The following is a 15,738-nucleotide window of genomic DNA, read 5'->3' as shown; positions in this document are numbered from 1 at the left end:
GTGCGTTCTTAATTGTCTATCAATTTCCAAAACGTATTCCAGATTTTCGGCGTTGATCGAAATCTAGCTTAAAGTCTGGTCGAGCGATGCAAAGTGTTGAACACGCTGCTGCCTTAAAAAACTTTCGCAGTTCTAGCTAGTGTAATAACACCAGCCAGTGCTTTGATAGCGTCATATTCAAGCAGCAAGTTAGCGCCTATTAAGTTTTTTCGTGTTGCCTGGGCATTTTTACCAGCGGCTGCACCAGAAGCCGTGCAACTCCTATATTTGCTGATGACATTATGCTTTATTCTTGACATGTGGGCAAACCAAACACACACACATATCGAAGTAAATTGCCGAATCTTCAAAATATGACATGAAGTAAATCATGGAACGACATTAAAAATAGATGGTCACATTTAATGCTACGAAAACTGTTGCGGCGGAAGTAACACATGTGGTGAATAATACATAGCTTACTTGAGTATAGCTGCCGGAGGTGAGGATGCTCTTCCAACAATCAAGAAGAACAATAGCCTTGTGGCTATTTATATTAATAGAGTAAGGTAATTGTTATAAAAAACCCTCCCTCCTTTGTGAAGAGTTACTTATCCCTTTGTTTTTATGTTACTGTGGTTACAAGACCTGAGAAGAAGGTCGCAAAAAGATTGTATTTTTTTCGCAACCTCACTTCAGGTTAGCTACTCTCAGTTATATGACTTTTTTCAACAATTTGCAAAAAAAATACAACAGTTCAACACAATTTCTAATGGAACTTTGAACATCATTAGTAACAGCAATTAGTGACAATTCTGGAAATTGTTCAATTACCCGTACAAGGATATGGAGACCTCTGATACTTCAGCTGTGACTGATTCCAGGGAGTGACACCGTAACCAGATTTCCATTCTGAAGATGAAAATCAAGGGTAGGCTTCGTTTGTCCCGTGGCACAGAGATTACTCCTTCTATATTTTCTGTATTCCACAGAGAAATTTTGGAATATATCAACGAAATTGAAATCTCCATCTGCAAGTTGCAACTTTCCTGTGTTTCTGAAGAGGAAAGGGAACTTATGGAGTCCGATTGGCTAAGTTACCAGCTGAATATACGGAAGGAATTAGAGGATCTTTCTCTCCTGTTACATCCTCCAGAGGCTAGTGGGTATTTAGAGCGACCTTCCCTTCCTTATACGTCTGGACTTTCTATGGATAGAGCTCATTCATCATTTACTGTTAGACTTCCTCAAGTTGAAATCACTGGACCAACGTTCAGTGGTCGTGAAATGGAAAACGATAGAATGAGTTTTTACAATTTCTTATCAAGATTTGAAAATTGTGCAGCAGGCATGGCAAATGACGCAGAAAAATTAAACTTTTTAAAATGCTCTCTGTCTGGGAGACCTCTGCTGCTGATTAATCACTTCAGTTGCGTCAATACAAATTATCAGGAAGCACTGGCAGTATTAAAATGAGACTATTTAGATATTAGTGACATTGATAAGATATTCCAAGATATTATCGATTTCTCCCCCAAGGGGGAGAGTTCTTATGAGGATCTTGGTAGTTTCATCTGCAGAACAGCTTCCATTCTGGAAGAACTGGCCAGCTCTCTCGATTGTGATTTCTCTGAGGATGGTTCTGCGGGGGCCCGATTAATGGCCAAAATACTTTTTTTGAAATTTCCAAGAGCTTGAATGGAGAGATTATTCAGTTATGCGGCTCTAGAATTCCTTCTCTGTCAGTTTTGATGCGAGACACCAGTGAGGCTATTAAACGCTTGCTAATTAAAAGCGGCGGGTTGTCTGGTTCTTCGGATATCCATCTAAACAATTCTCGGGTAACTGTTTCAAAATCTAGAACCACTACAATCCGAGATGTTTCTTTCCGCATAGATTCAGATTGTCAGTCTCCTTCTGGTTATTCGAGTAAACTACCTCCTCTGATTTTTGCTACCTTCGGTCGGGGAGGAAGAACTATCTCTGTAAACTGCCTATTGGATACTGGCAGTGGCAGAACGTATTTGTCTGGTGATGTCTTGCACTCCTTAGGTTCCTTGAGTTCTGAGTTTGGATTGTCATTTGAGGCTGACTACATTTCTTGAAGAATGTGAGCAAATATACAGAGGTGAAACAAAGCACAGAAATTAGGAACCCGGGATTTTTGGAAAATCTACAACAGCGTAGTTAAAAATGGACAGTCAATTATTCCCCCACTAACAAACAATCATGAGGTTGCTTGCACGGCAACTGACAAGGCTAATCTGCTTGCCAGTCGGTTTGCCTCAAACTCCACACTGAACTCGGTACACCACTCACTCCCTGATTTTCCTCTGCGAACAGACGCCACACTTGACGATTTGAAAATCACCCCTTCTCAGGTACATGCTATTAAAAAACCTAGACACCTCAAAAGCATGTGGACCAGATCTCATCCCGGCTGTGCTATTAAAAAAATGCTCTGCCGAGGTTGCTCCAGTTCTGTCCAAACTTTACAATAAATGCCTTAACGAATCTTGTTTTCCCGACTGCTGGAAAACCGCCTCTGTGGTACCAGTCTTCAAGAATTCTGCTGAAAGAACTGACCCACTAAATTATCGCCCCATTAGCCTCTTCCCGCTTTTCGCCAAAATATTTGAGTCCTTAGTTAATCAAGCCCTAGTCCAGCACCTAACAGCTGCTAAACTCCTGACTGACAAACAATATGGATTCAGGCAATCCCGTTCAACAGCAGATATCTTAACTGTAGTTTCTGAACGTATATACCGTTCATTGGATAAAACAGGGGAGGGTAGAGCGGTAGCCCTTGATATATCTAAGGCTTTTGACAGGGTATGGCACGATGGTCTTCTAAGGAAAATTAGATCATATGGAATCACTGGAAGAATTCATAATGTAATTAAATCCTTCTTAAGTAATAGAAAAATCAAAGTTGTCCTTGACGGACATACATCCAAACAATATGACATAAATGCGGGAGTACCTCAGGGGTCTATCCTTGGACCTCTATTATTCCTGATATTCATAAACGACCTCCCTGATAATATTGTTTCGGAGATGGGTATATTTGCCGATGACACCACTCTCTATAACAGATATGAGGGGAAAACAAATGAACACATATCCAAGGCAATGGCAGAAACACTAGAGGACGACCTCCAATCCGTAGTGGAATGGGGACAAAAATGGTTGGTCACATTCAATGCTGCTAAGACTAAGCTTGTTTCCTTCAATAACTACAAGAAACCTTCTCTACCACCAATAGCAATGGCCAAGAACACATTGCCTGAAAGTACTTCTTTTAAACTCCTCGGCCTAACGTTTACAGGGAATATGAACTGGAATAGATACATTGAGAGCATTGCCAAGGCTGCTGCAAGGAAGGTTGGCTCCCTCTACCGTGCTAGAAAACTACTTACGCCTGCCAGTATCCTATACCTCTATAAGGCAACCATTCGCCCATGTATGGAGTACTGTTGTCACATCTGGGCTGGTGCATCTGCTGCTTGTCTCTCGCTCCTGGACAGGGTTCAAAAAAGAGTCGCCAACCTGATAGGTCCTGAACTGTCATCTAGGCTTCAACCTCTGTCCCATCGACGAGATGTTGCATCCCTCTGCCTGTTCTACAAATACTTTAATGGTGAATGCTCTGACGAACTGCAAACACTTGTACCTCCCCGACGTAACTACCCCCGACAAACCCGACAAGCTACTAAGTCTCATCCCTTTACAGTAGAGATCCCTAGGTGCAAGAAAGCCTTTTACTCCAATAGTTTCTTCCCCAGAACTGCGGGTCTTTGGAACTCCCTTCCGGGATTCTGCTTTCCCAACTGCAATGATATGCAGAAGTTTAAGTGTAATGTTAACAAACATCTTTCTACTCTTCTCCCCTCATAATGACCCCGCTAATTAATTCCCTAATAGTAGCCACCTGCTTCAAAGTGGCACTGTGCCTTGTTTGGGGTGAAAATTGAATTAAAAAAAAAAAAAAAAAATTGGATGTGGACTTAGGGTCTGGTCATGTGGGGCACTTTCCGGTACTGGTTGTCAACTCATTGGACCTATCTTTATATCTAAAAAAATTGGCATTTGCTGTTGGAAGAGTTCAAACGAACTGGATATTCTCTGGCTAGGCAATTTGAGTCTGGCACTGATTTGGTGGCTATAAGTGAAATTATGGGTCTGGCTCTGGTGCAACATTTGGGTCCCTTACAGTTGGTGCCTTGTTTGGGGGGTCGGGCTTTCTCTGTTCCTGCTGGTTTGATTCCCTTTCGTGATGTAGACACTTTTTTTCCTACAAATCCTGCCCCTATTTCAAGAGATTCTTCTTTGTTCAGTGCAGTGATGGGGAATACTCTCGAAGTGGAATCATCGCATGTTTGCTTCATCCTGGAAGCCGATCCTACCTATGCGGACCCCTGGATGGATGTCTTTCCCTCTAGCAATGTGGAAAGAGGATTGGAGAAAATGTTCAGCATTGAGTCGTTGGGCATTCAGGATGGAGAAGAGATTTCAGGATATGATCAGGGTATGATTCGGCAGTTCCAGGAATCTATAACATTCAGAGATGGGAAATATCACGTGCAGTTACCCTGGCATGCAGATAAGCTGGATCTGGTTCCTTCTAATCATGCTATTACTTTGCACGTTTTGAATCGTGTGGTCAGGAGGCTGGAGAAAAAGGGGCTGTACCAAGAGTATGTAAATATATTCTTTCAGCAGCAACGAGAGGGCATCATTGGGGAAATACAGGTGGATCCTCAAAATTTTGTGGACTATGTACGGGTACCTCATCGGCCAGTTTTCAAGACGGATCCAGCAGCTACTACTAAAATCAGGCGTGTATTTAACTGTAGCTTGAAGGTCGGTGGCTCTGCTTCTCTAAACGAGGCTGCATACTCTGGTGTGAATATGACAGGAGATATGTTGGACCTGTTGATGTCTTTTAGATCAAATGAGTTTGTCTTGATTGCAGACATCAGGAAAGCTTTCTTGGTGGTTCGCCTTGCATTAGAGGCAGACAAGAACAAGTTCTGTTTTTTTGTGAAGGATGGTGATCGCTTTCGATGTTTCCGCTACGCCACGCTGATTTTCGGATTCACCTCAAGTCCTTTTATATTGAGGAGTATCTTGAAGTTTCATGCAGCCCAATATCCTTTTGCTGAATGTCGAGTTGCGATGGAGAACCAATTCTATGTCGACAACCTGGTGGTGACTGAGTCTGACCCAGCAAAGCTTGTAAGGCTGTATTCCCAAGTTAGGAAGCGGTTGTAGGAAGGTGGATTTGTGGTGCAGTCATGTAACTCAAACTGCGACAGCCTTAGGGAGGAGATGAGGAAAGATGGTACATTGAGTACTCATGAGGCCGGATGGGAGATGGTGCTCAGGTACCGGTATGATCCTATTTCAGAAAAGCTCCGCACTGCTCCTGTTAAGTGTGATCCGAGTGCATCTACTAAGAGGCAAATCCTTTCGGAATTGGCAAAGGTATTTAATCCCTTATCTCTTTACCTGCCCGTGACTATAAGGAGTAGGATTTTGGTGGGAGAATTATGAAAGCGAGGTGTGCAATGGGATGCGGAAGTCTCTCCAGAGTTTCAGTCTTCTTGGAGGAACCTGGCAGAAGACTTATCTAAATTGAGTGACATGCATTTCTGCAGACAGGCCCATGAAGGGAACCGAACTGGAGAGTTATACCTGTTTTTTGACGCTTCTAAAGAAGCATATGGATTTGCAGCCTACTATGTTCAGGACAACAATTCTGCATTGATATTTGCCAAAGCACGAGTGGCTCCAGTGAAGGATAAGACATTACCAACTTTAGAACTAATGGCGGTATTTTTTGCTCTGAAGTGTTTGCCCACTATCTTGGTTGGATGCAAGGGTGTCCGCCCTTCTATGTTGTGTGTGGTAACAGATGCACAAGTAGTACTGTCATGGATTTTATCAGAAACGATGACTAGTAAAAGCATCTTTGCTAGAAACAGGCTAAAGGATGTTCTGCTAATGAGCCTGGATTTGGAAACAAACTACGGCATCAGGCCGACCTTCAGGTATGTTTCCACCACCGAAAACCCGGCTGACTTAATCACTCGTGGATTAATGATAAGGAAGTTCAGAGACAACTTTGACTTTTGGTACCATCGCCCTTCCTGGTTGCACGGTGGGGTCTTGACTTGGCCGGAGCAGGAGTTGCCCTGTCTTGATGATAGGTGCCAGCAGATTGTTCGTTCATCAACAAATTTTGCTGCGATTGTGGATGAGGAGTGTGCTTCGGTTATCTCAATGCGGCGGTTCTCTACGTTTACCCGTTTGTTGAGGGTAACTTCTTTGGTCTTCTGATTCATCGGCTTGATGAGGAAAAGGGAAGACAACTACAACAAGAAAGCCGCAATTTACTTAATAAAATGTTCTCAACAGCAGGAATTTATGGCTGAATTGAATTACCTGTGGAATCCTATGGTAAAGCCTGCACCTAATCGGGTTCAGGAACTTGATCTTTTTCTGGATGAGGAAGGGTTGATCCGCTCGCATGGACGGCTGGACAGGTCTTCTCAGTTTTCTTATGAAGTTAAGAATCCCTTGTTGCTGGGCAAGAATCATCACCTGACCCGACTTGTGATATTAGACTGCCATCTTAAATGTTCCCATATGGGTATAGGGTCAACCTTAACGGAATTGAGATGTTGTGGATACTGGGTACCTCAAGGGAGGCAGGCAGTCAAAAATGCCCTGAATTCCTGCACAAGGTGTAAAAGATACAATTCTAGGCCGGTGCTGCCTGAGAACATGGCCAATCTACCAACTTCTCGTGTCGAATTTGAGGTTCCTTATAGGAATACTGGAGTGGACTTCACAGGACATATTTGGGTGAAGGAGGCTAACAGTGAGAAAAAATGTATCTGTTGTTGTTCACTTGTTTGAGTGTAAGAGCAGTGTATATAGAGGTGGTGTCAGGCATGAGTATATTGTCCTTTTTTCAGGCTCTAGTCAGATTTACTAATGCACATGGTTTTCCAGAGTCGATTCTCAGCGACAACGCGAAACCCTTTCTGGGTAGTGGAAGACTGTTTAAGTGCCTTTGTCTTCTCCAGGACTATCAGGCCAAATTTGGGTCATGTAACATTAAGTGTGAGACAATTTCACTATTTTCCCCTTGGGTTGGAGGAGTATGGGAGCGTAGCATCAAGACTTTAAAATCTTGCCTATACAAGGTTATTGGTAGGGGTAAGGTAGATTATTATACGTTCCTAACTATTGTCTCAGATATTCAGCGAGCTGTAAACAACAGGCCCCTTACTTATCAAGAGTCCACTGACAGGCAACCAATGATTATCACATCCAATATGTTTATTAGACCCAATAAAAGCCCTGGTCTATTGTTACCATTGGAGAGAGATGATATCTCCACCATGGTTCCTCCCAGCCGGAGAAGGTTGATTGAGACGATTGGATTACGAAATTAATGGTTGTCAAGATTTAGAGAACTGTGGTACAAGGAGTACCTCCTTGATCTTAGAGGAAGGATGCCAGGAAGATCTCAGATACCATTCCAGAATCGCATTAAAAGAAATGATGTGGTTTTGGTCAAGAGCTCTTTAAAACCACGACCCTTTTGGATGTTGGGTATTATACTTGAGGTTCTCCCAGGACAAGATGGAGTGGTGGGGACAGCTCGTGTCAGACAGGGCAATGGTTTGGTGAACGTCCATTCACTAAAGAATTTATATCCAATAGAAATTTCGCAATCTGATGATGATCTTGGGGAAGTGACCTGAGTCAGGCTGGTGCATCCTCGCCTGTTGCTGCAGGTAGCAGTTAAAACCAGGACTCCTCTGGTTCATTTTTGGAAGGAGATGGCACCATTTGGTTGTGTTCTGCCTGCAATAGACCTCCAGGGAACCAAGATATGATATGCTGCGATTCCTGTGATGAGTGGTATCATTTTGAGTGTGTTGGAATTTACTTGGCTCCACCCGCTAGACAGAAATGGTACTGCAGTGATTGTGCACCTCAAAAGAGACGAAGGGGTAGACCTAGTCTGTTACCTGCTCAGTAGAAGTAGTCTTGGGTAGGACTATAAACTACAACCGACAGCGGAGCCTAGGCTAAGGGACAGAATGAGGGTACCCTGAACCACTGCTACCTCCAGATGGCCCTTGACTGAGGCCTAGCACCTGTTAGTCCCCCTGCAGGGTCATGTCAACTTAAAGGTTTTTCTATGAAGACACATATATATATATATATATATATATATATATATATATATATATATATATATATATATATAAAATGCACTTTTTCTTTTTTTTTTTTTTGTTGGGAGAGTGTGGTGAATAATACATAGCTTACCTGAGTGTAGCTGCCGGAGGTGAGGATGCTCTTCCAACAATCAAGAAGAACAATAGCCTTGTGGCTATTTATACTAATAGAGTAAGGTAATTGTTATAAAAACCCTTCCTCTTTTGTGAAGAGTTACTTATCCCTTTGTTTTTATGTTACTGTGGTTACAAGACCTGAGAAGAAGGTCGCGAAGAAGATTGTATTCTTTTCGCAACCTCACTTCAGGTTAGCTACTCTCAGTTATATGACTTTTTTTCAACACACATGTTACCTACTAATAGACTATTCCAATCTCAATAAATACCGGACGACTAAGCCATAAGGTGTTAGTCGATATCTGGTGGACCAACCTAGGGCGTTCCTCGGTTACGACACACAACCCACCGATTATGTGCTTTGCAATACATATTGTTACTTTATTTTAGTGTTCTGCTTTTTTTTTTTGCTTTTTTTTTTGCAACCCTTTACAGAGCTATAACAAAAAAAATCTCATTATTTTAACAATTATAAAAAAAACTAATTACCACAGCGATTAACATGGCTGATAGCACCCTATGTGAGTGTCCAAAATTCAAATTCCTTGGCTAAATATTCACAGGTAACATGAATTGAAACAAATACACGTGGATGATAAATCCACGTCTGCTGCAGAGAAGGTGAACTCCTTCTATTGGACTAGTAAACATATCTCAGCTTTCAGTATACTCCATCAATGCCACCATGCACGCAGGCTTTGTTCTCTAACTACTAGTCTTTGAAAGAAGATCTAACATAAGAAATCCAACATTGTCTCCCAAGCTACAGCTCCTGTCTCATCGCTGTAATTCTGTACTGCTGTGTTTGATTAAAAAGCACTACAACAGAATGTTTGCTGCACATGTTCTCTCCAATTTAATATATTTTATAACCGTTTTTCACATGGCGGCACTCATCCTTTCTCACCAACTAACCCGACACGCAGTAAATCCCTATTCTCTCAATGTAAAGATCTACAAATGCCGGAAAGCTTCCTACCCTGACAATTTCTTTCCTCAAACCGATTTCCTATGTAATCTCCTCTTTGCTCCCTGTTTCTGTGATTGTACCTACATACAGAAACTAAAATATAATTTGAACGAACGTCTTGTTACACAAATCCCCACTTAAAATGTCTCTCTAAAGCTGATTCCAAATTCACTGTAGCTCCACATATCTCTCTAACAATGTATCTTGTTTGTGGTAAGTAAAGGTTTTAAAACAGCAAATTTTGTAATATACATTTTATTAGTAAATGTCAAGATTAAATTATTATCTTCTTAATATACTTATATATAAAAAGCATTTTCTGTATGTGAGTTCGTTCTCTAGGGATTCCAAAACAGCTGCGCCGATTTTTTTAATCACACACCTGTATTTTACAGGCCTGGAAGTGTTCTTAGATAGGTTTTGCATTGGAATAGCTCAAATAAGTATTGAAAAACTATAATCGAAAAAAGTTCGATTAAAAAAACAAACAGTCCGAGTAGAACCAACGATAACGCCCGTATACAGCTTAACATCACAAGCGCATTTGAGATGTTTTATCAGCGCAAAAGCTGATAACCCTGGTGTTTAAAATGAAGAATAGTAGTTTTTTTCATGAGGGCGCGTTTGAAATGAATGTTTCTGTTTAGGACACAACTGAACAATAATACTTGAATTTTGCATTTTAAACTTTACTTCAAGTCATTATATAAACATAATTTTAAAAATCAACTGTAGATTCTCTACAGTGCAATATAGATTAAAATTATTGTGGATTAAGTCACTGCGGGGGCGCATGTAAAGTACCCTTTCGCTGCATCGCAGTGTGTCCCCTATTAGAGCATGGATCCTGGATATGACCTTAAACTATATGCGATAGTAAGGCCCCGGCTTTTGGGCTTTGGGGAGTGTGGATCCACCCCTTAATTGCCATTGCTCCCAGGTCTATTCTGGTCCAGATTAGTAGTACCTGTTAGGGTTAGAACTATGGGTTAAATAGAAACTGACTTGAAAAAAAAAACAATTATATTAAAAGATTTTCTTCAAAATTAATGGATTCGGCATTAAATAACCTGAAAAGGGTTGATATGCCGTAAAACAAAAACAACCAACCTACTAGAGCATGGGCAATTTCACTGATTTCTATGACAATAAAGTATGGTGTGGAGCATTTTTTGATCCTCATTCAACCCCGGGCAAATTCGAGTATCTCTACTAGTATCAAATATTCCATTGATAGTTATGTATATGTTATTCGGTGTCTAGCCGAGTAGTGATTCAAAATAAAGTCTTTCTCTGGCTATCTAAACTGCGCTAGCCTGCTTTTAATTGGTCCTCAAATAAGGAATTTCGTCCCAACAAAATAGAGCTACAATAGCATGCAAGATCTGTTTGGCATTGTGAATTCTTATGATTACATTTTTACATATATCTCTTTTGGATATCTATAAGTCAACATTCGTGCAAATGATTTTGGTATGTGTAAACAAACATAAAATGCTATCAGACATCGGAAAGCCATTAACACTTGAGTTCTTCGTGACCTTTGGCCAAAGTTATGTTGTATAAATTGTAAATAAACCATAAAAAAGAATCTTAAGGAATATAGGAAGAATATGCAAAAGCCAAAGGTTCTAAAAGAAATCACCGAATTTAAGTGGTCACCGAGTAGAATAGACAGGAAGACAAAATAATAAAAAGATAATTCACCACTTCTATTCAAAAAAGAACCGGCCACCGGGCGTAGATATTTAAAAGGTCATTGGAGAAAGAAAGAGGAAAATAATGGCTCCTTGTAAATGGTCAAGTAATATTAGATGCCAAAATATAAATAAGTTGTTTGCTTTTTTGTTGTAAACGTATTACATGGTGAGAAAGGATGAGTGCCGCCATGTGAAAAACGCTTATAAAATATATTTAAGAAAAAAACGGTTATAAAATATAAAAAAATAAACGGGGCAGATTCTTTAGATTCGTGCGTGCTAGAAATGAACAACAAACAACACTTTAGAATTTGGATGAATTCGAACAATGGTGCAAGCGAAGATAATAAAATGGAAATCAACAAGTAAAATATATTGATTATAATAGATATAAACATAAAAGATTTGCAAACGGAGAAAACAAAACTTTTATAGTGAGAAGCATTGTCATTCTGTTATCATTATTATTGGCTCACATGAAGCTTTCACACAAGTCAACACGCGATCTGATTGGAAACCTGCGGTGTTCTCTGGAGGCTGAGTGACAACAAGTCTCCCCAGACGTCCAGTTCTCTCCACCTCCTTCGATAGCATTTGCAAATGAATTTGCATCATCGCAACAGCCTCTTACCATTGATTTCTCGACTGCGGTGGCCATTGATTTATACTGGAATTTGAGTGGCACTAAGCCCCCCTAAAGTCCCAGTTCTCTTTGCGCTTGTCCAACCGAGGTCTAGCTGGCGCTCTCTTCTCGGTCTTTCAGTCCTTCTTGACCCTTCTCAGTTCTTTGGTGTCACTTTTCTATTGGGAGGATATAGGTTTCTGCTATATAATTTCGTTTCCAGGAGTTTTCTTGTTCTCCTGAGGTATTCATTTCCAATTTTCTCTTTCATTTCTGTTGCTCTGATTGTGTTCGCTTCCAGAATTCCCAAGTATTTATAGTCGTCTTGTTCCCCTAGTGCCCTCATTTCTGTTTGGTTGGGTAGTTTCATGCCTTCTGTCGTTTCCAGTTTTCACTTTCTTATAACTAGTAGTGCGCACTTTTCCATTCCAAATTCTATTTGCATATCTTGGCTGAAGATCCTGATAGTGTTCATTAGTGTCTCTAGCTCCTTTTCGGTCCTTGCAAAAAGTTTCAGATCGTCCATGAACATCAGGTGGTTCATTTTTCCCCTGTATTGGAGAACTTGGATCCGGCTTGGCACTTTCTCAGAATACTGTTCAAGGGCATCATGGCTATGATGAACACTAGTGGTGATAGTGAGTCTCCTTGGAAGATGCCTCTTTGTATGTTAATTTCTGTTATGTGTTGTCCATCAGCTGTCAATTCCAGTCTCCATGTTTTCATTGCATTTTCTATTACGTTGGTGAACCTGTTTTGTATTTTATACATTTTTAGGCATTCTATTATCCATGCTTGGGGATCCTGTCGTACGCTTTTTTGTAGTCGATCCATGCCATGGCTAAATTCTTTCTCCTCCTTTTTACCTCCTTTAGGATCTTTTGATCTATATATAACCGGTCATGTGTTCCTTTTTTTCCTTTTGGCATCCTTTCTGCTCCTCGGGTATGAGTCCACGGTTATTCAGGGAGTGGTAGATTTGTTCCCTCAGTTGTGCTGTCAGTATCTTCCACATAGTTGGTAAGCACGTGATTGGCTTATAGTTGCTAGGGACGGCTCCTTTCTCCGTGTCCTTCTGTAGCAGTGTGGTTCTACCTTTTGTCATCCAGTCTGGTACCCTTGCTTCCTGTATACATCTTCTCAGGTTTTGGGCTAGCTTTTCGTGTAAGGTTGTGAATTTTTTGAACCAGTATGCATGAATCCCGTCGTGCCCTGGTGGTCTCCAGTTTGCCATTTTTCCTATGGTTTTCTTTAGGGTTTCCTTGCTGATTTCATTCACTGTTCCTTCTTCTATTTTTTGTAACTCTTCTTTCATGTCTTTCAGCCACTCAGCATTTCTATTGTGGTCTCTTCGCTCTTCCCATATTTTACTCCAGTACAGTTTTGTTTCTGTCGGATTTGGTTGTTCTGTTTTTGTTTTATCTCCATTCACATTTTGGTAGATTTGGCTTTCATTAGTTTCAAATGTTCTGTTTATTTGCATTGTTCAGATTTATATCTATATCGTCTCAATCTCGTTTCTTTTGCTTTTATTTTTTAGTCTAGTTCTTCATGTTTCTTGTTTAGCCTCTCCCTGTCAGTTATATTTCAAATATTCCGTTGTCTCCACATTGCTTTCTTCCTGGTGATCATTTTGGTTTCTTTTTTATGTTTGTGTATTTGGGTTTCTAGTCTTATTTCCCATCCAGGTTTTGTCGGTCCGCTTGTCCCCGGTTGTTTTTCTGATTTGAGTTTCATACTTACCATTTTGGCGCCTGCGTAAATGAGGTTGTTTACGTCTGTGATTGTATTTGTTGGGATATGTGGGAGGATTTTGTTAATCTTCTCTGTTTCTGTTTTTAATTTCTTCTGCTCTTGCTTCCTTAACGATGGGAGCTTTGTTTTTTCTACTTTCATCAGCTGTATTATTTTATTTATTTCATTTGCTTCATTCTCTGTTAGTTCTGTTTCATTGTTCCCGGTGTCCACGTTTGTAGATTTCGTTCTTTGTTGGTCCTCGGCCTTTGATGTTTTTACTTGTGAGGCTTCAACTTGTGGGGTTGCTCTTCATGCGGTTCCGTTGGGGGATGTTTCTTGTTCAATTTCATCATTTATTTTTCGCTGAATTACTGTTAGTTCTAGTTTAGAGAGCCAACCTTTCTTGAGTATCAGTCTTACTTGGTCCGCAATTCTTTGTTCTGTCGTATGGTAGTCACTGGATAGGTCCCATAGTTCTTTCATTCGTTTCCGATAACCTCCATATCTAAATTTAGGATGGCTTCTTTAGTAGCATTCCATTACGAATCTATTCTCTTTTGTTGTCCATTTCTTTCTTCGTTTTTTTTTTTTTCATTTTGATTTTTATCATGGCTGTGCTGTGTTTGTTCGGTATTATTTTGTTCCCTGACATTAGAGGTTATACTTACCTGTTCAGCGCCCATGTCATTTGAGTTTCAGAAACTAGAAAGTTATTATTATTATTATTATTATTATTATTATTATTATTATTATTATTATTATTATTGTCCTTGTTGTTGTTGGTAGTGGTGCTATTGTCTTTTTGTCATTATTATTATTATTATTATTATTATTATTATTATCATCATCATTTTATCATTATTTTTGTTGGTGATTAGGGTAATTATATTATTATTATAATTATTAATATTATTACTATTATTATTATTATAATTGTTGTTGTTGGTAGTGGTGCTATTATTATTATTATTATTATTATTATTATTATTATTATTATTATTCATATTGCTGTTGTGGTTGCTGTTGTTGCTGTTCTATTACTCTCTGGTCATGATCAGAGAGTTCTTGCCGAAAAAAAGCACAATGGAGTGTAATTTCTTGTACACGGTATGTTCTTTTGTAACTCATTAGGTTTCATCTAGGGAATTGTAGTAAAAAATGGTGACATTTTATGTTTAGTTCACAATTAAACAAGTATATATACGAACGTAGTCATATTTTACACATTACACAAATATGTTTTGTATTTTCTTTAGCTGGGAAATGTTTCATCTTCTTGCTGGTTATTATAATGTTTCCTCTTCTTAATTGGATGAGTTTATCCGTTAAAATTTGTCTTGCAGTTCATTTTCTGCAGTTCATTTTCCTGTACTTATCAAGATCTTCGCCTTTATTATTTTCCCGCACAATTAAAGTGCATCTATTTAGTCCTGAACGTTCTACCTTTCGAACTATGCATTCATATTCTTTTTCGAGTTACCTTGCTGCATTCACTTATGATGTAATTTACAGTTGTTTTACTTCATCTAAATATGCACAGCTTCTACATTTGCTGTCTTTTCTAGGCTTTGTTTATATCAGTGTTCGTTTAATGTCCTATAATGGCTTTGTACACCACCCCAACTTAGTATTTCTTAGTCATTTGTGATGCTTACGCAAGTAAAAACTAGTTATTTCTTACTGGCAATGACTAGTGTACTTCTCTGCAAGTCGCCTCAGATTTCTAGCACTTTTTGATATCTTCAATATCAGTTGCAGATCACTTTGCGTTTTCACATAAGCTGTTTATATTTATTTCATTCTCATAAATACCGTTGCCTGGAATTTCAGTGGAAATAAAAATGCAAAAGATTTTAGTATTGTTTTGTGTTTTATGAGGCGATGTCTAGCTTCTGCTATTAATCTTTGGTCTTTCAGTCGATTGTGCACCCTTAACGCTACTTTGTTGTAGTACCAACTATTTATTATTATTTTTTTACTCGCTAGGAGTGGTCACACAGGCCATCATCAAAGATTTCTGTTTGAGAACAACTTGTGGTTTTCTCTGGAGTCTGCGTGACAACAAATCTCCCCAGATTTCCAGTATTTTTCACTTCTTTCGATAACCTTTGCAGATATATTTAACTTGCGTAATCGCAACAACCGCTTACCATTGATTTCTCGTTAGCGGCGACTATTCGTTTTCATTGAAATTTGGGTAGCAAAATTATTCACTCACTAGGAGTTTCTGCACAGGTCATCATCAGTGATTACTCTGTGTTAACAAAAAATTGCGTTCCTTGCATTCTCCTCAGCCTCACAACATAATTTACAAACATGAAAATCAGTTTGCGTCATTGCAACAGTTGTTTA

The 15,738-nt window shown here is 39.6% G+C and overlaps 1 protein-coding gene across 1 annotated transcript; it reads left to right on the top strand.

Moving 5' to 3' along the window:
• The first annotated feature begins 4,155 nt into the window (after window positions 1-4,155).
• Window positions 4,156-5,253, top strand: LOC145288194 (uncharacterized). The gene has a single exon (XM_080136241.1). The coding sequence runs from the start codon at window positions 4,156-4,158 to the stop codon at window positions 5,251-5,253; it is 1,098 nt and encodes a 365-aa protein (XP_079992367.1).
• Window positions 5,254-15,738: the final 10,485 nt, after the last annotated feature.

The sequence above is a fragment of the Euprymna scolopes genome, chromosome 11, assembly GCF_053919585.1.
Source record: "Euprymna scolopes isolate OS-2025 chromosome 11, ASM5391958v1, whole genome shotgun sequence".
Lineage (NCBI taxonomy): Eukaryota > Metazoa > Mollusca > Cephalopoda > Sepiida > Sepiolidae > Euprymna > Euprymna scolopes.
The sequence above is the reverse complement of the archived record's forward strand: the minus strand, read 5'-3'. Positions and strand labels throughout refer to the sequence as shown.